This window comes from Mugil cephalus, chromosome 7, assembly GCF_022458985.1.
Source record: "Mugil cephalus isolate CIBA_MC_2020 chromosome 7, CIBA_Mcephalus_1.1, whole genome shotgun sequence".
Taxonomy (NCBI): Eukaryota; Metazoa; Chordata; class Actinopteri; order Mugiliformes; family Mugilidae; genus Mugil; species Mugil cephalus.
This window is the reverse complement of record NC_061776.1, coordinates 1,301,768-1,322,220: the sequence shown is the minus strand read 5'-3', so window position 1 is coordinate 1,322,220 and position 20,453 is coordinate 1,301,768. Positions and strand designations below refer to the sequence as shown.

The 20,453-nt window shown below is 48.6% G+C and overlaps 1 protein-coding gene and 1 pseudogene across 1 annotated transcript; both read left to right on the top strand.

The window, feature by feature from the left end:
• The first annotated feature begins 3,732 nt into the window (after window positions 1–3,732).
• LOC125011056 lies at window positions 3,733–9,977 on the top strand (annotated as a pseudogene).
• A 2,992-nt stretch (window positions 9,978–12,969) lies between these two features.
• On the top strand, window positions 12,970–20,301 carry dnajc1 (DnaJ (Hsp40) homolog, subfamily C, member 1). The gene is made up of 12 exons (XM_047589927.1): window positions 12,970–13,234; window positions 14,992–15,093; window positions 15,169–15,215; window positions 15,286–15,451; window positions 15,528–15,625; window positions 15,954–16,047; window positions 16,236–16,320; window positions 18,383–18,534; window positions 18,710–18,829; window positions 19,440–19,488; window positions 19,592–19,962; window positions 20,040–20,301. Exons 1-12 carry the CDS (start codon window positions 13,076–13,078, stop codon window positions 20,106–20,108), a joined length of 1,512 nt encoding a protein of 503 aa, XP_047445883.1. The 5' UTR covers window positions 12,970–13,075; the 3' UTR covers window positions 20,109–20,301.
• The last annotated feature ends 152 nt before the right edge of the window (window positions 20,302–20,453 follow it).

Below are 20,453 nucleotides of genomic sequence, written 5' to 3'. Positions count from 1 at the left end.
CTCCTGGTGGATCATTAGTTCCACTAGTTATTTAACCAACTGATGCAATGAGGAGCTTCTCATTTCCTCCACATCCCGTGGAGGAGGAGATGTTAGTCTGGAGGAGAAGATGTTAGTCTGATGGAGGAGGAGATGTTAGTCTGGTGGTGGAGGAGATGTTAGTCTGGAGGAGGAGATGTTAGTCTGGTGGAGGAGATGTTAGTCTGGTGGAGGAGATGTTAGTCTGGTGGAGAAGATGTTAGTCTGGAGGAGAGATGTATCTGGGGAGAGATGTTAGTCTGGTGGAGGAGAATGTTAGTCTGGTGGAGGAGATGTTAGTCTGGTGAGGAGGAGATAGTGAGAGGAGTGTTAGTCTGGAGGAGAGTGAAGATGTTAGTCTGGTGGAGGAGATGTTAGTCTGAGGAGAAGATGTTAGTCTGGAGGAGGAGATGTTAGTCTGGTGGAGGAGATGTTAGTCTGGTGGAGGAGGAGATATTAGTCTGGTGGAGAAGGGTCAAATCATTGGCTGTATCAAGCAGAGGAAACATCTAGAAACTACTGAAACTGTCTTAAGACCTTTATTCCAGACTGGAAGGATCGTGGAGAACCATGTTCTACCAGGAAGAAATAAATCCTGACTGATGGAGAAACGTTTGGAAGAAAAGCAGCAGTAGAACTCAGGGCTGTGTTTAATAGTGGAAGAAAGAGCATTTCACACCATGGACTGTGTGTGTGTGTGCGTGTGTGTGCGTGTGTCAGAACAACACCTGAGCTCAGATCAGCTTCAGGCTCAGAGAACAGGACACCTGAGACTCCTCGGATGCTCCGCCCCCTGCACACCTGCAGGACTCAGACTGCATTCAGGTGCTGAAGGGAAAACCAGGGACAGAACCAGGGAGCTCAGGAACAGGATCAAGGACGAAAGGTGGAGCAGTCTCCAGGTGAAGGGGTTCCAGGTGAAGGGGTTCCAGGTGGAGCAGTATCCAGGTGGAGCAGTATCCAGGTGGAGGAGTCTCCAGGTGAAGGGGTTCCAGGTGAAGGGGTTCCAGGTGGAGCAGTATCCAGGTGGAGCAGTCTCCAGGTGGAGGAGTCTCCAGGTGGAGCAGTCTCCAGGTTAGGGCTCTGACTGTCCTCTAAGATCAACCTCCTGCAGCTTCTCTGGTATTTGTCCATCTGTCCCACAGAAAGGTCTAGGAGACGGCCTCATACCGAACCCTGCAGGACCTCAGCAGTCCTCCTGCCGTCTACTCTGGTGTCCTCTACTGTCTTCTAGTCTCCTCTAGTGCCTTTTCTGCATTGTGAGAATCTCCTAGACAGAGAGGACAGTTTGTCTTCGTCCTGTTGACTTAGTTCAGGTCATAAACAGATGGCTCAGATATTTAATCTGGATCAAATGTTGGACAGATTTAGTAGTAATGATAATGATAATAATAATGATAATAATAATAATAGTGATAATAATAATAGTAATAATGATAATAATATAACAATGATAATAATAATGATAATAATAGTAATAATAATAATGATAATAGCAATAATAATAATAATGGTAATAATAATCAAGAATCAAGAATCTTTATTGTCATTATGCAAGGCACAACGAAATTCTGTTCAGCAGCTCTTGGTATAAATGTACAGACCTGAGATATATAAATAATATAAATATAGAATAGGAAATATAAAATAGAATAACAAGTTAAAATAAAAAAAATAGAATTTAAGAATAAAATAAGATGAGATGAGAGGTAGTAGTGCAATCAAGGATATTTAAAGTGACCAGTATGAATATTGCATGTATAGCAGCATGTTTAGACAAGGTGCAGTGCAGTATCAGAGTCTATCTGGCATCTGCAGGGGTTTAATGCTCAGTCTCTGGATGGGGGGGTATGTGAGGAGATGGGGTGATGGATTTCACAGCTCTGGGGAAGAAGCTGTGTCTCAGTCTGTTTGTGTTGGTCTTTATATTCCTGAACCTCTTCCTGGAGGGAAGAGGCACAAACAGTTCGTGGCCTGGGTGGGTGGGGTCTGCAGCTATACGGCCCGCCCTCCTTTGGACCCGGCTGTCATATATTGAGTCCAGGTGTGGGAGAGGACTCCCAACAATCCCCTGTGCGGTTTTCACCACCCGGGCCAAGTCCTTCCTGTCCTGTACAGTGCAGCTCCCGCCACACTGTTGCACTCAGACAGAGGATGCTCTCTATTGTGGCTCTGTAGAAGTTTGTCAGAAGCTGAGAGGAGAGTCCAGTCCTTTTCAGCTTCCTGAGGAAGAAGAGCCTTTGTTGGGCCTTCTTCACCAGGTGAGATGTATGCGTGGACCAAGTGAGGTCAGATGTGATGTGGATGCCAAGGAACTTGATGTTGTCCACCCACTCCACCTCCTCCCCATGAATGAGGAGAGGGGTGTGTTCCTTACTCCTGGATCTCCTGAAGTCCACGATGACCTCCTTGGTCTTGCTGGTGTTCAGGACAAGGTTGTTGTCTGAACACCATCCTGTCAGGTGCTGGATCTCCTCTCTGTAGTGAGTCTCGTCGTTGTCCGATATGAGACCCACTACGGTGGTGTCATCTGCAAACTTCACAACCATGTTTGTGGGGTGAACGGCAGTGCAGTCATGTGTGAAGAGGGTGAAGAGGGCCGGGCTGAGCACACATCCCTGCGGTGTCCCTGTGCTCAGGACCAGTGTAGATGATGTACGGTCCCCAATTCTCACCACTTGTGGCCTGTGGGTGAGAAAGTCTCTAATCCATGAGCACAGAGAGGCAGACAGTCCAAGGTTGTGGAGTTTCAGCATCAGCTTGTCTGGGATCACAGTGTTGAAAGCTGAGCTGAAATCCACAAATAACATCCTGACGTAGGTGTTAGGATGCTCCAGGTGAGTCAGGGCCGTGTGCAGTGCTAATGAGACTGCGTCCTCTGTCGATCGGTTCTCCCTGTAGGCGAACTGATGTCTGTCCAGAGTAGCAGGGATAACGTCCTTGATGTGACTTAAGACCATCCTCTCAAAGCACTTCATGATTACCGGTGTTAAAGCAACAGGACGGTAATCGTTGAGGCAGGTGACAGCTGATTTTTTTGGCACCGGCACAATGATGGAGGACTTGAGGCAGACAGGAACTGAAGCGAGCTGCAGGGACAGGTTGAAAATGTCCAGGAAGACTCCAGCCAGCTGATGATAATAATGATAATAGTAATAGTAATAATAATAATAATGATGATAATAATGATAATAATAATAATGATAATAATAGTAATAATAATAATGATAATAGCAATAATAATAATAATAATAAAAATAATAATAATAATATAACCATAAATTTGAGGCTAAAGATGCTGCTTCATTTCATTCTCCAGGAACCAACAGCTCAGCGGTAAATCTTCTACCTTCTATCAGATCTGAGACATTTCATCTTTTTAGATTCATCAGGATGAGCTGCACATTAATAACAATCATTTTAACATCAGCACAATTTATAGAAAAGTGTTTCATGTTTACTCTGATTCTACATCATCAGCTTAGGAAGAGTTTTATCTTTTAGTTTCTGTAAATCTACAGCTTTAAACTACAGTAAAGAATGCTTCCTATTATATTTATTATATTATTTTATATTATGTTTATTATATTATATTATATTATATTATATTATATTATATTATATTATATTATGTTTATTATATTAGATTATATTATTATGTTATGTTATGTTGGACAGACTGACTTCTTGTTGTCTCTAACCTTGCCAGTCTATTTTCTCTAATTTTTCTATTTTCTCAAATTTTTCTATTTTCTATAATTTTTCTATTTTCTCTAGTTTTTCTATTTTCTCTAATTTTTCTATTTTCTCTAGTTTTTCTATTTTCTCTATTTTCGTTGGACATCGTCCGTCCCAGAGATGAAGTGTCTCTGTGATGTGAACGTGCTCAGTTTGTTGGTCCTGTCCCTGTGGGAGGGGTCCGGCTGCAGGGCCATGACTCTAAACTCGGTCCTCCTGCCCCACAAGTCCAGAAGAGCCGAGGTCCAGTTCACCCAGAGGAAGAGGAGGAGCTGGGTCTGGAATCAGTTCTTCATTCTGGAGGAGTACACGGGAGACCAGCCTCTGTACGTCGGAAAGGTACCGACCAGGATAGGACAGTCCAGCAGAACAACATGAGGGGGGTCCTCACTGTCCCTGGTCTCATTGTCTCTGGTGGTCTCACTGTCTCTGGTGGTCTCACTGTCTTCCAGTCTCATTGTCTCTGGTGGTCTCACTGTCTCTGGTCTCACTGTCCCTGGTGGTCTCACTGTCCCTGGTGGTCTCACTGTCTTCCAGTCTCATTGTCTCTGGTGGTCTCACTGTCCCTGGTGGTCTCACTGTCTCTGGTCTCACTGTCCCTGGTGGTCTCACTGTTTCCGGTCTCACTGTCTTCCAGTCTCATTGTCTCTGGTGGTCTTATTGTCTCTGGTCTCACTGTCTTCCAGTCTCATTGTCTCTAGTGGTCTTATTGTCTCTGGTGGTCTCATTGTCTCTGGTGGTCTTATTGTCTCTGGTGGTCTCATTGTCTCTGGTGGTCTGACTGTCTCTAATGTCGTGTCCCACCAGCTTCACTCTGATATGGACAACGGGGACAGTCAGGTGACGTATGTCCTGAGTGGTGAAGGAGCTATGTCTGTCTTTACCATTGATGAGGACACGGGGGACATCCACGCAGTCAAAAGATTGGACCGGGAGCAGCAGGCCTCCTACTCCCTGAGAGCTCAGGTCAGGGACAGAAACACCAACGCTCCGGTTGAACCTGAGTCCACGTTCACCATCAAGGTCCAGGACATCAACGACAACGAGCCCAAGTTCTTGGACGGACCGTACTCTGCTCAGGTGGCTGAGGGGTGTCCTGTAGGTGAGTCTAGAACCAATAACTGGTGGCTGAGGGGTCCCCTGTATGTGAGTCTAGAACCAATAACTGGTAGTGGAGGGGTCCCCTGATGGTGAGTCTAGAACCAATAACAGGTAGTAGAGGGATGTCCTGTAGGTGAGTCTAGAACCAATAACAAGTAGTGGAGGGGTCCCCTGTAGGTGAGTCTAGAACCAATAACTGGTAGTAGAGGGGTGCCCTGTATGTGAGTCTAGAACCAATAACAGGTAGTAGAGGGGTGCCCTGTATGTGAGTCTAGAACCAATAACTGGTAGTAGAGGGGTCTCCTATTGGTGAGTCTAGAACCAATAACAGGTAGTAGAGGGGTCCCCTGTAGGTGAGTCTAGAACCAATAACAGGTAGTAGAGGGGTCCCCTGTAGGTGAGTCTAGAACCAATAACTGGTAGTTGAGGGGTCTCCTATTGGTGAGTCTAGAACCAATAACTGGTGGCTGAGGGGTGCCCTGTAGGTGAGTCTAGAACCAATAACTGGTGGCTGAGGGGTGCCCTGTTGGTGAGTCTAGAACCAATAACTGGTGGCTGAGCAGGTGCCCTGTTGGTGAGTCTAGAACCAATAACTGGTGGCTGAGGGGTCCCCTGTAGGTGAGTCTAGAACCAATAACAGTTAGTGGAGGGGTCTCCTGTTGGTGAGTCTAGAACCAATAACAGGTAGTAGAGGGATGTCCTGTAGGTGAGTCTAGAACCAATAACAGGTAGTAGAGGGGTCTCCTATTGGTGAGTCTAGAACCAATAACAGATAGTAGAGGGGTCTCCTATTGGTGAGTCTAGAACCAATAACAGGTAGTAGAGGGATGTCTTGTAGGTGAGTCTAGAACCAATAACAGGTGGCTGAGGGGTGCCCTGTATGTGAGTCTAGAACCAATAACTGGTAGTGGAGGGATGTCTTGTAGGTGAGTCTAGAACCAATAACAGGTAGTAGAGGGGTCCCCTGTTGGTGAGTCTAGAACCAATAACAGGTAGTAGAGGGATGTCCTGTAGGTGAGTCTAGAACCAATAACAGGTAGTAGAGGGATGTCCTGTAGGTGAGTCTAGAACCAATAACAGGTAGTAGAGGGGTCCCCTGTTGGTGAGTCTAGAACCAATAACAGATAGTAGAGGGGTCCCCTGTTGGTGAGTCTAGAACCAATAACAGGTAGTAGAGGGATGTCCTATTGGTGAGTCTAGAACCAATAACAGGTGGCTGAGGCGTGTCCTCCAGGGACGTCTGTGGTGACTGTGGTGGCCTCTGACGCTGATGATCCAACGTATGGAAACTCTGCCAGAGTGGTTTACAGCCTCCTGCAGGGTCAACCTTACTTCTCTGTGGAGCCAAGGACAGGTGAGGAACACACCACACCTGAACACACCTGAATCATGAGTGTGTTGAGACAAACATGGAGGATGTGAGACAGCCAGTTCAGTCTGGTCCGTCTTTCTGAACCCGTCCTCCAGGTGTGGTGAGGACGGCTCTGCCGGACTTGGACCGAGAGGTGCGAGATCGTTGTCTGCTCGTCATTCAGGCCAAAGACATGATTGGTCAGACAGGAGGTCTGTCAGGAACCACGTCCGTCACTGTGACTCTGACGGACGTCAACGACAACCCTCCTCGCTTCCCCCACAGTGAGTCTGATCCCTGACCCCTGACCCCTGATCCCTGACCCCTGATCCCTGCCCTCTGATCCCTGACCCCTGACCCCTGATCCCTGACCCCTGACCCCTGACCCCTTCACCATAAGACTAGAACCTGACTGTGAATCATAGTGGTGTGGCAGCTCATATATTTGGGGAGATTTCCCTGGTTAAAGTCATGAGGAGTCCGGGTTAGTTGAGTCCATGTGTAGGATGAATGAGTCCTTTCGTCTGTGTCCTCAGAGAGTTACCAGTTCTCTGTCCCAGAGTCTGTCCCAGAGTTCACTGTGGTCGCAAAGGTCAAAGCTCTGGATCTGGATGTTGGTCCTAATGCTGAGGTGGACTACAGGATCCTGGACGGAGACGAACTAGAAACGTTCAGGATCGTCACTGATCCAGCGTCCCAGGAAGGTCTGATCACCCTCCACAAGGTACTGGTCCCTAGGTTGTCTCTGAAGACCACAGAAATGTTCTTGTTCTGATGTTTTCCTCAGAGTTGAGATGAATTCTTGGGAGGATCTGTTGACTCCATGGAACCAGTATCTTCCTCCTCCTTTTTCACAGACTCTGGACTTTGAAACCAGGTCCAGCTACACTCTACGTGTCGAGGCATCCAATCACTTCATGGACACTCGCTATCTGTCGGTGGGACAGTTCAGGGACACGGTGACACTACGACTGTTGGTGGAGGACGTGGACGAGCCCCCAGTCTTCTCTTCCTCCGTCAGCCACATGCTGGTCTCTGAGGACGCCATGGTTGGATCAGACGTTGGATCAGTTTCAGCTCATGACCCTGACACCTCCACCAGCCCAGTCAGGTAAGACCAGTTGAGACCAGGTCAAGTAACTTTAGGCCAGATCCTGAGAGCAGGTGTGTGCTGCAGGTATTTGTCTTGTTCTGTCCATGTGCTTGTCCCTTTATGTTTATAAAAATGTAAAGTGTCTTTGGGCATTTAGAAAAGTGTTATAAAACCTGATAGTATTTTTATTATTATTGTTATGATTATTATTAGGTACACCATCGACAGGACGTCTGACTTGCAGCGCTACTTTGACATCGACAGCAGTTCAGGCGTAATCACAACAAAGCGACGTCTGGACAGAGAGACCAACACTTTGCACAACATCACCATTGTTGCCACGGAGACCAGTAAGACACCATGTGGATTTCTTTAATCGACTGTGAGGGACAGGTACATGACAGGTGATTTCTTTCTGTCTCAGTGGATCCGTCTCAGGTGGGAAAAGCTGTGGTTCTCATCTCCTTGATGGACATCAACGACAATCCCCCGAGCTTCGCCATCGAGAACCAAACGTTCGTCTGTGAGGACACGCAACCTGGACAGGTAGAGCTTACCTGTGAATAATGAGACAATTCCTCAGGGTGGAGGTCACTTGGTGCAGCTGCAGGACGAGAGGCTGTTGCTGCACCTCTGGCTGAGGAAGACGTTCAGTCCTACTGCTGCTTGAAAGGTCGAACCGTGTGAACCTGTTTAAGGTGTCAGGAAGGGTGGGGTCACCTCTGACCTGCTGGTCCATGCGCTTGTAGTCTGTGATGGTGTTTGCTGCCCGGGCCCTGACGTAAGCCTACCTGTCTCCTGATCTGCAGGCTGTGTCCTGGGCTTTTAGCAGGGCCCACACTGTGCCCACCCTCGGCTTCTGGTTAGGAAAAATACAGTTTCTCCACAGACATAAGCTGTGCGGACGTGTGGCGTTAGCTTCTGACCTGACATAAATAATCTGAGTTATCACATCATCAGTGAAATCTGATTTAATCTGTTGGTTCTTTTAATCCAAATGTCACTTAATCCACATTTGTGTCTTACATGACCAGGATCAACCAGGGAAACCAGTCTGTTTTCTAAGATGAAGAATGGTCATGTGACCCTCTTGTTTGACCTCTGACCTCCAGACCGTTGGGACTCTGAGTGCTGTGGATGCAGATCAACCAGAGGACGGACGTCTCTTCCTGTTTACTGTGGACGCTGAGAACGTAAACTTCAGCCTGAGAGACAACAGAGGTACAGTCCACCAGGCCGGAATAATGTTTATCACCTAATGGACACTCAGTGTCTCCTCTTCTGTCCATTTGTGCTCAGACAACACTGCGTCCATCCTGAGCCGTCGGGCCGGGTTCCTTCAGCGCGATCGGCCGGTCCACTTCCTGTCAGTGGTGATCTCAGATGGCGGCCGCCCGTCCCTTAGCAGCACCAACACATTAACCATCACCGTCTGCCACTGTCTCCATGGAAAGCGTCTCCACTGCAGCCCAGAGATGTGGACGTTACCAAATGGCCTAGGGACAGCTGTCCTCATCACCTGTGTCCTCGCGCTGCTGGGTACAACCTGAGACCTGGTGTCCTCAGAGTTACTGTCTCCTTAACCTTTACATCGAAAACCTTAAACTTTGAGACTATTCGGGGTCTTGACTCTTGTCCCTGACTGCGTCCCTGTCTCCTCAGGTATGACCGTGGTAGTGGCCCTCGGACGGAGGGGGGCAGGGTCTGTGGTGACGAACAACGAGCGAGACATCCATGAGAACATTGTTCGTTACGATGATGAAGGTGGAGGAGAGGAGGACACTGAGGCCTTCGACATGTCTGCCCTGAGACACCAGAACCACCCTCAACCTGCTTTTGTCTCCATGACGATGGAGGTGAGGACGGATAAAGACCAGCTGATCCAGGTGTTTATTAAGGACCGGCTCCAGAAGGCGGACCTGGACGTGATGGCGCCCCCATGACACCCTGCAGACGTATGCCTTAGAGGGCCGCGGGTCGGTGGCTGAGTCGCTCAGTTCGTTAACCTCGTTAACCTCGTTAACCTCGCTGGAGATGGAACAGAGCCGTGACTTTCTGACCGGGTGGGGGCCAAGCTTCAAGAGGCCAGCAGACCTCTATGGGCACCAGGATGGAGGTGGGGGGGCCTCGTAGTTCATAGTCACAGGGGCCAGGAAGGACCAGGGGTGGACCAGACCGTGGCAGGAGGGTTCCTGAGACCCAGCATGCATTTCTGCCAATCCAGAGTCTAACCCTAACCCTATTTATATATATATATGGACCCACGTCTCCTTCCTGTATGTAAATAATAAAACTTCTCAGAGCAACAACTCAACAACTACCTAAAATGACTGAAAGCACCCTTGATAAAACTTATTTGAAGTGTATTTTACTGTTTAATTTAGGCCCAAGTCCCGCCCACTAACATGAAGGGGGTGGGGCTTGTAACTTATACTGCAGCCTCCAGCCACCAGGGGGAGCTCTACTAGCTCTGGCTTCTTTAGAGGAGCTGTTCCATGTTTATTTACAGTGTCTGGTCTGAAGCTTTCGTCCATTAACTCTCTGAATGATGGATCTGTTCTCGTATCTGGTCTCTGGTCTGATGTTTATATGTGTCTCATTCTCCAGATCATCTGGTTCTGTTCAGGGTTTCTTCTGATCGTTGTTCTAAATAAAACAGGTTCTCGTTCTGGTTCATTTTGCCACCTTGTTCATTTCAGTCGTTTCCAGTTGTTGACACAGATCAGATTTCATTCAGGTTTCATTCAGATCCAAATGTTACAGTTATAAGAATCAATAAAATCAGAGGTCACGAGTCATTTCAATGAACCACACGTCCCTGTCTGACTCTGTCTTATGCTTCTGATGATACCTGTGAACATAAGATATGGTTTTATTCATCCTACAGTGGGGAAATTCTCATTGTCATCACACAGATAGTGCACACATGATAGCAGTATAAAAGTAGAAAATAAGAAAGATACATAACAAACAAACAGGGCAGCATTCGAGTGAGATAAGAAAATATAAGTCCAGGCTGATCTTGTGGGTTTTTTCCACGGCGCTGCTTTCAGTTAACAGTTCGTTCAGAGGCTCATGTACAAAGATGTGCGTGGATTTTCCACTGAAACACGGCGAATCACGCTAACTCTTTTCTAATTATAGGTGCTTTAGTGGGAAACAAACACTTATAAATGATTTACCCACCGAGGAGTCGCCCATTGCACTAACTGTTCCAGCCTCCAGCCTGGTCCCAACATGCTGCTGGTCAGAATGGGCCAGGCCACCGTGCCACGATGCTACTGAGCATCACATATTATTTAAACATTTATGGGATGAAAATGTTTCCTGTTCACAAAAACGAATCCATCTTGTTATGGCGCTTTGATAGCATGTGTGTGCAGTCAGTAGCTCCGATTACATCAGGGAAACCGGCTCTTGGTGCAAACTGTACTTTAATGTTGACCTGTTGAACAGCATTGTGTGGGGATGTGATGTACCTGGATGATTCTGATGATCCCGTCCCACACAGCTGGCTCGGCTCGGCTCGGCTCGGCTCGGCTCAGGGTTGACTGATACACTCCTGACCGGTCAGAGAAGCCGCTGTTATCAGCATCTATGTGGGCAGGACGACCCCTGACTCCGCGCTGTGATGCGCTCTAGGGCCGGTTGCAGCTCCAGTAAAACTGGCCTCAGTAAAAGAAAACCACTCATGAGCCACATGTCGTAGTTTGTGAGTAGATCTTTGTTTTCTCTAAACACTGTCTCACGCCTCATGTTACCGAGATCTAACAAAGCCAAGGCTGCCACTGTTAATACAGTTTCTTCATCACTTTACGCATGTTTTTATATCCACCAATGGTTACAAACACGTGTGTGTTAACTGCGCATTAATGTGTCTCTGATGTGAACATCCTCCGAGATCTACTTTATGTCACATTATTAATGGTTCCTCAGCGTCGCCTCAAAGAAACAACAGCTGTGGAAGCCGGCGCAGCCTCCATGATGTTGGAGGAGGTCACCGCCCATTTCCACGGTCATTTCACTTTTGGTACATCTGAACGCTGACGTGGGCACGAGGCGCCTGGAGTGGCCACTTCTGGCTCAGCTGACCTTGTAGTTGTCTGTGTTTTTGAAGGATTTTAAAGCTGTGAGGTTTCTCTTCCTTCCTGTGTTTTACTGTGGACTCTTTAGTGTGTGGAAGCTGCTATGGAGGCAGAGGGTTCAGCATGACTCTGCACTGGCTGCTGAGGGAACCACTGGGTCATGGAGGACTTCTGAGCGCCCCCTCCTGGGCAGAGGCAGCAGATGTGGAGGCCTGGTCTACAGGAGAAGTCTGGGGTGGAGGTCACAGAGGATCATAGGGAGACTGCTGAGCCAACGGTGCCATCAAATTACCGTCCCATATATCTCTGATCAATGTAAACATCAAGATCATCAGTAAAACATCATCTCATCGCTTAGAAAAAGTCACACCATTCATAACTGCTTCAGATCAGACCGGCTGCATCCAATAATACACGCAGACTGTTGAATTTAATTCATTATTCATCGCTGAAAGAAGACGACATCATCATAACGACCTTAGATGCAGAAAAAGTTTTCGACAGGGTAAATTGGACATTTCTTTTCATCATAGTACATGGGTTTAATCATTTATTAATTGGATCAAGATATTCTACACTGTCACCACTAAAAATACATTTATACTTATAAGCGTAACCTCTTCTTTACTTGAACACTGCCTTGTTTGTTATAATATAGCTTTTTATATATATTTTTATAATATAATCTTTTGAATTATCCTGATTTCCTCTGCAACAAAAAACACAGAAATTTCACACATGGGCTATACAGGCATCGCACACCTCAGACACATTGTTCATACTAAGACCCTGGTTCCATTCTCTCATTTGGTCCAAGAATGTGGCATTAGAAGCAACCGATGATTAAAATCAGAATCAGAAATATCAATTTATATCTTCCAGACACAATCTCTGAATTGATTACAATCCCCTCCCCAGACAGACTCCCTCCAAAATATATAAAATAATATCACAATCAGACAGGACCATTTCTCTACTAGCAACAAAATGGGAACAAGACCTCACCATTGTTCCCAATGCTGATTTCGGGACCCAAATCTGGGTCAAAAACATTTATGCTATGACTAAAAATGCTAATTTACAATCATGCAATATAAGATGCTTCACAGAACCCACTACACTAGATATAAGACGTTTGGAGTCCGGTTGGAATATGTTCACACTGCACACAAACACGCACCTGCTCGCCACATAGCTCTGCACACCTGTCCAACACTTTTGAAAGAGATCGCAGAGTAAATAAAGTTTTTTCTGATTCTGACAGTGTTATTGTCATCATGTTGTTCACATGTAGAGGACAGTATGGACTCTGGTGTTGTTCTGTTGCTGAGCAGAATGATGAAAGCTTCAGTTATTCCAGAGAAATGCAGGATCAGGAGCTTTTCACACGGACTCGGACTTATGCTGTTGTTCTGTCCAGGAGAACGAACTTTTGTTCTCAGATCACCTGTCCTGATCTATTTATTGCAGATTCTATTTATTGTTCGGTTGTGAATTGATGTGATAGAATAGACTTAATAAAGTTGTGTTGTCTCTCATACATGCTTTTATTTTGACCGCGCCGCTTCGCCTGGAAGTGACGTCATTTGTATTTCGCCGGACTCGCTGGTGTCTTCCGGTCTGGTCGGGAAAGTTTCGTCTTTTTTGTCTCCGGTTTCTTCCTCCGGTTCCTCCGGTTCCGTGTCAGTGATGTCGGTCCGTAGCGGTCCTTGGGGGTCCGTGCTGGTCTACCTGGCTCTCCTGGTCTCGATGGCCCCATCTCTGAGCGCCTGGGACGCGGACCTGGAGCTGCTGGACCTGGTGGAGGAGATCCCGGAGACCTTCTACCAGTTCCTCCACCTGGACCAGGTCCGTGCTAATGCTAACGGCTAACGGCTAACGGCTAGCGGTAACCACGGTAACCACACAACCCCCAGCTAGCTGGTTGCTAATCCTAGCATCAGAGGGCCACGTACTCAGTTAGCATGGCTAAGCTAGTTAGCATGGCTAACAGAGCTAGCTGATGCTAACGGCTGTTCAGGTGGTACCAGAGTAGAGGTCTGGTTCTGTCCTGGACCTGGTTCTGTCCTGGACCTGGTTCAGAGTTTAATTCATTCAATGAACCACAAGTAGAAACAGAGACGTGTTCATTAGTAAGTGGTTGATAGTTTATTCATCTCTGGGACAGAATCTGTCCAACACCTGTCTCAGTGTCCCTGTGTCTCTGTCTCAGTGTCTCAGTCTCTGTCTCAGTGTCCCTGTGTCTCTGTGTCCCTGTGTCTCTGTCTCAGTGTCTCAGTCTCTGTCTCAGTGTCCCTGTGTCTCTGTCTCTGTCTCAGTGTCCTGTGTCTCTGTGTCCCTGTGTCCCTGTGTCTCTGTCTCAGTGTCCCTGTGTCTCAGTCTCTGTCTCAGTGTCCCTGTGTCTCTGTCTCAGTGACTCAGTCTCTGTCTCAGTGTCCCTGTGTCTCTGTCTCTGTCTCAGTGTCCTTGTGTCTCTGTGTCCCTGTGTCCCTGTGTCTCTGTCTCAGTGTCCCTGTGTCTCAGTCTCTGTCTCAGTGTCCCTGTGTCTCTGTCTCAGTGACTCAGTCTCTGTCTCAGTGTCCCTGTGTCTCTGTGTCCCTGTGTCCCTGTGTCTCTGTCTCAGTGTCCCTGTGTCTCAGTCTCTGTCTCAGTGTCCCTGTGTCTCTGTCTCAGTGTCTCAGTGTCCTTGTGTCTCTGTGTCCCTGTGTCTCTGTCTCAGTGTCCCTGTGTCTCTGTCTCTGTCTCAGTGTCCTTGTGTCTCTGTGTCTCTGTCTCAGTGTCTCTGTCTCTGTCTCAGTGTCCTTGTGTCTCTGTGTCCCTGTGTCTCTGTCTCAGTGTCTCAGTGTCCCTGTGTCTCTGAGGAAGCCAGTAGACATGAGATGACATCAACAGAGAACAATAACCACAATACTACTAATAAAAATACTACTAATAAAAATACTACTAATAAAAATACTACTAATAAAAATACTACTAATAAGAACGTGACATATGGAGCGAGTGGAGAGGAAGCGCAGACCTAGTGAAGGAAAGTTAAGGGTTTCTATGGCGACGGGGGGGGGGCACACAGACCTAGTGAAGGAAAGTTAAGGGTTTCTATGGCGACGGCACCACCAGGACCGCGACCCCCCCCCCCCCCCACACACACACACACAGCTCTGACCTGATGGGTCGGACAGACTCAAACATCACGGACTTCAAACCCAGTCAGTTCTCTTCAGGAGAACAGCTGATGGTTCAGACACGGAGCTGATGGTTCAGACACGGAGCCGATGGTTCAGACACGGAGCCGATGGTTCAGACACGGAGCTGATGGTTCAGACACGGAGCCGATGGTTCAGACACGGAGCTGATGGTTCAGACACGGAGCCGATGGTTCAGACACGGAGCCGACGGTTCAGACACGGAGCCGACGGTTCAGGCATCAGCTCCGTGTCTGAACCACCGGCCTCTGAACTCTGGGCGTCAGGTGAACTGGTCACATGACCCCTGGTGACGGGGAAACGTTTCCACTTTAATGTGGATCCGTCTGGAAACGTGTGAGAGTTTCATTACAGGGACACAACGAGCGTCTCACCTGTCCCTACCTGTCTCTGTCTGTCCAGGACGCCTCAGCGGGGGACATAAAGAAAGCCTACCGACGCCTGTCTCTGTCTCTTCATCCTGACAAGAACAAAGATGAAAACGCTGAGACTCAGTTCCGACAGGTGAGACGATGAAAACTGAAGCAGCAGCTCAGCTTCTGTCCTTCACTCTGTGCTTGTCTTTGTTTGTGGTTCTAGCTGGTGTCCATCTACGAAGTCCTGAAGGACGAGGACAGACGGCGCAGGTGAGTGTCCCCTGCTTCCATGGCAGCCGGCCGTCAGCCAATCAGAGCTGAGAGAGCTGTGTTCTTGCAGGTATGACGACATCCTGGTGAACGGGCTCCCTGACTGGAGGCAGCCGGTCTTCTACTATCGCCGCGTGAGGAAGATGAGCAACGCTGAGCTGGGCTTCCTCCTCTTCCTCATCCTCACCGTGGGACACTACGCCGTCATCTGGTCCATCTACCTGGAAAAGCAGCTGGTGAGACTCCTGGACGGCCAATCAGAGCGCAGCGCTGCGCGTCATGTGACCTGACCTGAGTCCTCCCTGTTTCCAGGATGAGCTGCTGAGTAAGAAGAAGAAGGAGAAGAAGAAGAAGTTGAGCTCCAGACCCGGCGAAGAGCTCCGGGGAATCAGCCAGGACCGGGCCGACAGGTACAGGTCCACGACACCATCAGCACCGTCACACGACACCATCAGCACCGTCACACGACACCATCAGCACCGTCACATGACATCATCAGCACCGTCACACAACACCATCAGCACCGTCACACAACACCATCAGCACCGTCACACAACACCATCAGCACCGTCACACGACATCATCAGCACGTCACATGACATCATCAGCACCGTCACACGACATCATCAGCACCGTCACACGACACCATCAGCACGTCACATGACATCATCAGCACCGTCACACGACATCATCAGCACCGTCTGTGTCACACATGTGTGTTTGTTGTCGGTTCTTCAGAGCTCAGGACCGACCTCACTGGCAGGACATCCTCCCTCTGAAACTCAGCATCTGGCTCTACCTGTCCATCAAAAACCTTCCTCACACCGTACAGGTCAGTCCACACGTCCGGGTCTGGGTCTGGGTCTGGGTCTGGGTCTGGGTCTGGGGTCTGGGGTCTGGGTCTGGGTCTGGGTCTGGGTCTGGGTCTGGGTCTGGGGTCTGGGTCTGGGTCTGGGGTCTGGGTCTGGGGCTGGGTCTGGTCATGGTCTAAACGGGCCGGGGTTCTGGTTCTGGTTTCAGGAAGTGAGGAGGTACTACCAGGACCTTCAGCAGATGAAGCAGCAGCAGAAACAAGAAGCTGAAGCTGAACACGAAGCTGCTACAAGTAAAGTGTCGTTCCAGCCGTAGTTTGTGATATGGCCACTGATCATTAATGAATGAGTCGCTCATCGTTAACCGCTGATCATTAATTAATGAGTCGCTCATCGTTAACCGCTGATCATTAACTAATGAGTCGCTCATCGTTAACCGCTGATCATTAATTAATGAGTCGCTCATCGTTAACCGCTGATCATTAACTAATGAGTCGCTCATCGTTAACCGCTGATCATTAATGAATGAGTCGCTCATCGTTAACCGCTGATCATTAATTAACTAATTGTACAGCAGGTAAAATAAGTGTCGAACACGTCACGATGTTTCACAGTGAACATGTTTCTAAAGGTGATATGAACATGAACTTTCACCAGGTAACAGCCCAAATAATCCACACACAGAAAAACCAGAACACATTAGATGGAAATGAAGTTATGTGTAATAATGTGAAATAACAGATGGAAAAAGTATTGAACACGTGCACTGATATTTATTTAATACTTTGTAGAAAAGCCTTTGTTGGTGATGAAGCTTCCAGACGCCTCCTGTTGGAGAAACTAGTCTCATGCTGCTCAGGTTCTTCCTCACAAACAATCTTCAGATCTTGAAGGTTCTGTCCAGGTTCTTCCAGACAAACAGTCTTTAGATCTTGAAGGTTCTGTCCAGGTTCTTCCTCACAAACAGTCTTTAGATCTTGAAGGTTCTGTCCAGGTTCTTCCAGACAAACAGTCTTTAGATCTTGAAGGTTCTGTCCATGTTCTTCCAGACAAACAGTCTTTAGATCTTGAAGGTCTCATGTCCATGTTCTTCCAGACAAACAGTCTTTAGATCTTGAAGGTTCTGTCCAGGTTCTTCCAGACAAACAGTCTTTAGATCTTGAAGGTTCTGTCCATGTTCTTCCAGACAAACAGTCTTTAGATCTTGAAGGTTCTGTCCATGTTCTTCCAGACAAACAGTCTTTAGATCTTGAAGGTTCTGTCCAGGTTCTTCCAGACAAACAGTCTTTAGATCTTGAAGGTTCTGTGGGCCTCTTCCATTAACTCTGATGTCCAGGTGGGTTCCAGGTGATTGTCTGGGCCGTTCTAGCAGCTTTATTCTCTTCCTCTGAAGCCAGTGAGAGTTTCCTTGGTTCTGTGTTTGGGATCAGTGTCTTTCTGAATGTCTGTCCTCGTTTCATCTTCTTCATTCTGGTCGACGGCAGCAGATTTTTATCAAGAATGTGTTGGTACATTTTCCCATTCATCCTCCCTTCAGTTATATGAAGTTTGCCAGTAGCATAAGCAGAAAAACATCCCCACACCGTGATGTTCCACCTCCAGACTTCACTGTCGTATGGTGTTTCTGGGCTGATGTGCATTGTGTCCTCCAGACGTGGTGTGTGTTACAGCATCCAAAGAGTTCCACTGTGTTCTCCCAGTATTTTACAGGCTTGTCCAGATGTTGTGCAGCAAACAGCCTGGTTTGTCTTCATAGATGGAGTCGTGGAGGTGAGTGTGCGTACAGGCCGTGGCTGCTGAGTTCATTGCTTATTGTTTTCTCTGAAACTATTGTACCTGCTAATTCCAGGTCTTTGTGAAACTCTCCACTCGTCGTCCTTGGCTCTTGGACACTCTTCTGATAATTCTTTTCACTCCTCTGTTTGTGGTTGAATGATGTTGTTTCCACTTCCTGGTTCTGGCCCCAAAGGTTCTCACTGGAACGTTGAGAAGTTAAGAAAAGTCTTTCTGGAACCATCAGAATGTTTTACAACAATGAGGTTGTGAAGGTTTGAGAGAGTTCTTTGCTTCTATCATGACATGTTCCTTGTGTGACACCTTGGTACTGACACACTTTTTATAGACCGTCAGTTTGGACTGAACCAGCTGATGTTCATTGACACTGACAAGGATCCGGATGTTTCTGATCACTGACAGAACCTCCCTCTCTGCGTCTGTTCATGCTTTTATGTTTCAGCACTGGGGCTGTTACCAACACCTGGTGAAAAGTTCATGTCAAAAGAACCTTCAGAGACACGTTCATGTTTTACCTGTGAATCACTAATGAATCAGTAGCTAACGAGTCGCTTTGTGTAGGAGAGAAGAGGCCGAAGGTGAAGAAGCCGAAGGTGGAGAAGGAGTTTCCAGTCTACGAGTCGATGCCTCTGAGCTACGAGCAGACGACGTCCATCGAGGACATCGAGGACCAGATGGACGACTGGCTGCAGGACGACCGAGCCAAGAAGAAGGTCGCTAATTAGTTAATTATGAATTCGTTATTAATTGATTATTAAGTAGGTATTATTAAGGCACTGACTGTTACTAGTTATTAATGAGTTATTATTAGATATGCCCATGGCTGAGGTCAACCTCAACGTCTGTCCCCTCTGTCCCCTCTGTCCCCTCTGTCCTCTCTGTCCTCAGGCTACCGTGTGGACGGAGGACGAGCTCAGTCTCCTCAGCAGGTTGATGGTTAAATTTCCAGGAGGGACTCCAGGACGTTGGGACAAGATCTCTCTGGAACTGGGACGATCAGTGGCTGATGTAAGTCTGGACCGGTCCTGGTCCCGGTCCTGGTCCTGGTCCCGTACCCGGTCCTGGTCCCGGTCCTGGTCCTGGTCCTGGTCCCGGTCCCGTACCCGGTCCCGGTCCTGGTCCCGGTCCTGGTCCTGGTCCCGTACCCAGTCCTGGTTCTGGTTCTGGTTCTGGTCCCGGTCCTGGTCCCGGTCCTGGTCCTGGTCCTGGTCCCGTACCCGGTCCTGGTTCTGGTCCCGGTCCTGGTTCTGGTCCCGGTCCTGGTCCTGGTCCTGGTCCCGTACCCGGTCCCGTACCCGGTCCTGGTCCCGGTCCTGGTCCCGGTCCTGGTCCTGGTCCTGGTCCCGTACCCGGTCCTGGTTCTGGTTCTGGTTCTGGTCCCGGTCCTGGTCCCGGTCCTGGTCCTGGTCCTGGTCCCGTACCCGGTCCTGGTCCCGGTCCTGGTCCTGTACCCGGTCCTGGTTCTGGTCCCGGTCCTGGTTCTGGTCCCGGTCCCGTACCCGGTCCTGATTCTGGTCCCGGTCCCGGTCCTGGTCCTGGTTCTGGTCCTGGTTCTGGTCCCGGTCCCGGTCCTGAACTCCAACTGTTCCCAAACGACTGAATCTGTTTTTTTTAACAGGTGACGACTAAAGTCAAACAGGTGAAAGACAACGTGAACCAGAACCCAGGTAAAGTTCTACTGGTCTGTTCTGTTGTTGGGTTCTACAGGGGATCTCTTGGAGGTCTAGAGTTCTGCTGGGGTTCTACTGTTCTCCTGTTGTTGTGGTTCAGGTCTGGTGAAGCTGTCGGATCTCAGGAGAACACCTCTTGTCGTGGATGACGCCGTGGTAACCCAGAGGGGGGGCGTGGCCTCTGAGGAGGAAGTGGAGGAGGAGGAGTCAGGTCCAGCGGTCCGACGGAGGAACAGGAAGTGTCCTGCACCAGCAGAGGGGGGCGGGGTGAAGGTCAGAGGTCGTCGGCAGAGGGACTTTGACCCGGTGGACGAGGAGGAGGCGGAGCCCCAACAGAGCAAAGAGAAGGCGGAGCCTGTCGTCTGGACTCAGAACCAACAGAAACTTCTGGAACTGGCTCTGCAACAGTTCCCGAGAGGAACCACAGAACGCTGGGACCGGATCGCCAAGGTGGTCCCAGGAAAGACCAAGGTGAGGGGGAGGAGCTAGTACAGGTAGATCCGACCTGAGTGTCCAGGAGAACCGTGTTAATCATGATCTGGTTTCAGGAGGAGTGTATGAACCGATACAAGATGCTGGCAGAGCTCGTTCAGAAGAGGAAACAGGCCAAGAGCTGATGAACGTTCATGACCTCTGACCTCTGGACAGGTGGATGATCAGGTGGATGATCAGGTGGATGATCAGGTGGATGATCAGGTGGATGATCAGGTGACCCATCTCCTGGTTGGACCGAACTTACGTGACCTTTGACCTCAGCTTCATGTGCCTTAGCTCCGTTCAGCCAATCAATAAACAGTATTTATTATCTGACTGCTGCGTCTTTATTATCTGACCCCACCCACTCACCCCCACCTGCCCCCCACCCCACTCTGGATGGAGGGAATAGATGGATGGATGGATAGATGGATGGAGGGAGAGAATAGATGGTGAGAACAGATGGATGGATGGATGGAGGGAGGGAT

Bases quoted from the DNA above. Each gene is read 5' to 3' on its own strand.
- dnajc1 (XM_047589927.1), top strand. From the start codon at position 13,076: ATGTCGGTCCGTAGCGGTCCTTGGGGGTCCGTGCTGGTCTACCTGGCT. The intron at 13,235-14,991 runs GTCCGTGCTAAT...CTGTCTGTCCAG, and splicing joins AGTTCCTCCACCTGGACCAG to GACGCCTCAGCGGGGGACAT. The intron at 15,094-15,168 runs GTGAGACGATGA...TTGTGGTTCTAG, and splicing joins CTGAGACTCAGTTCCGACAG to CTGGTGTCCATCTACGAAGT.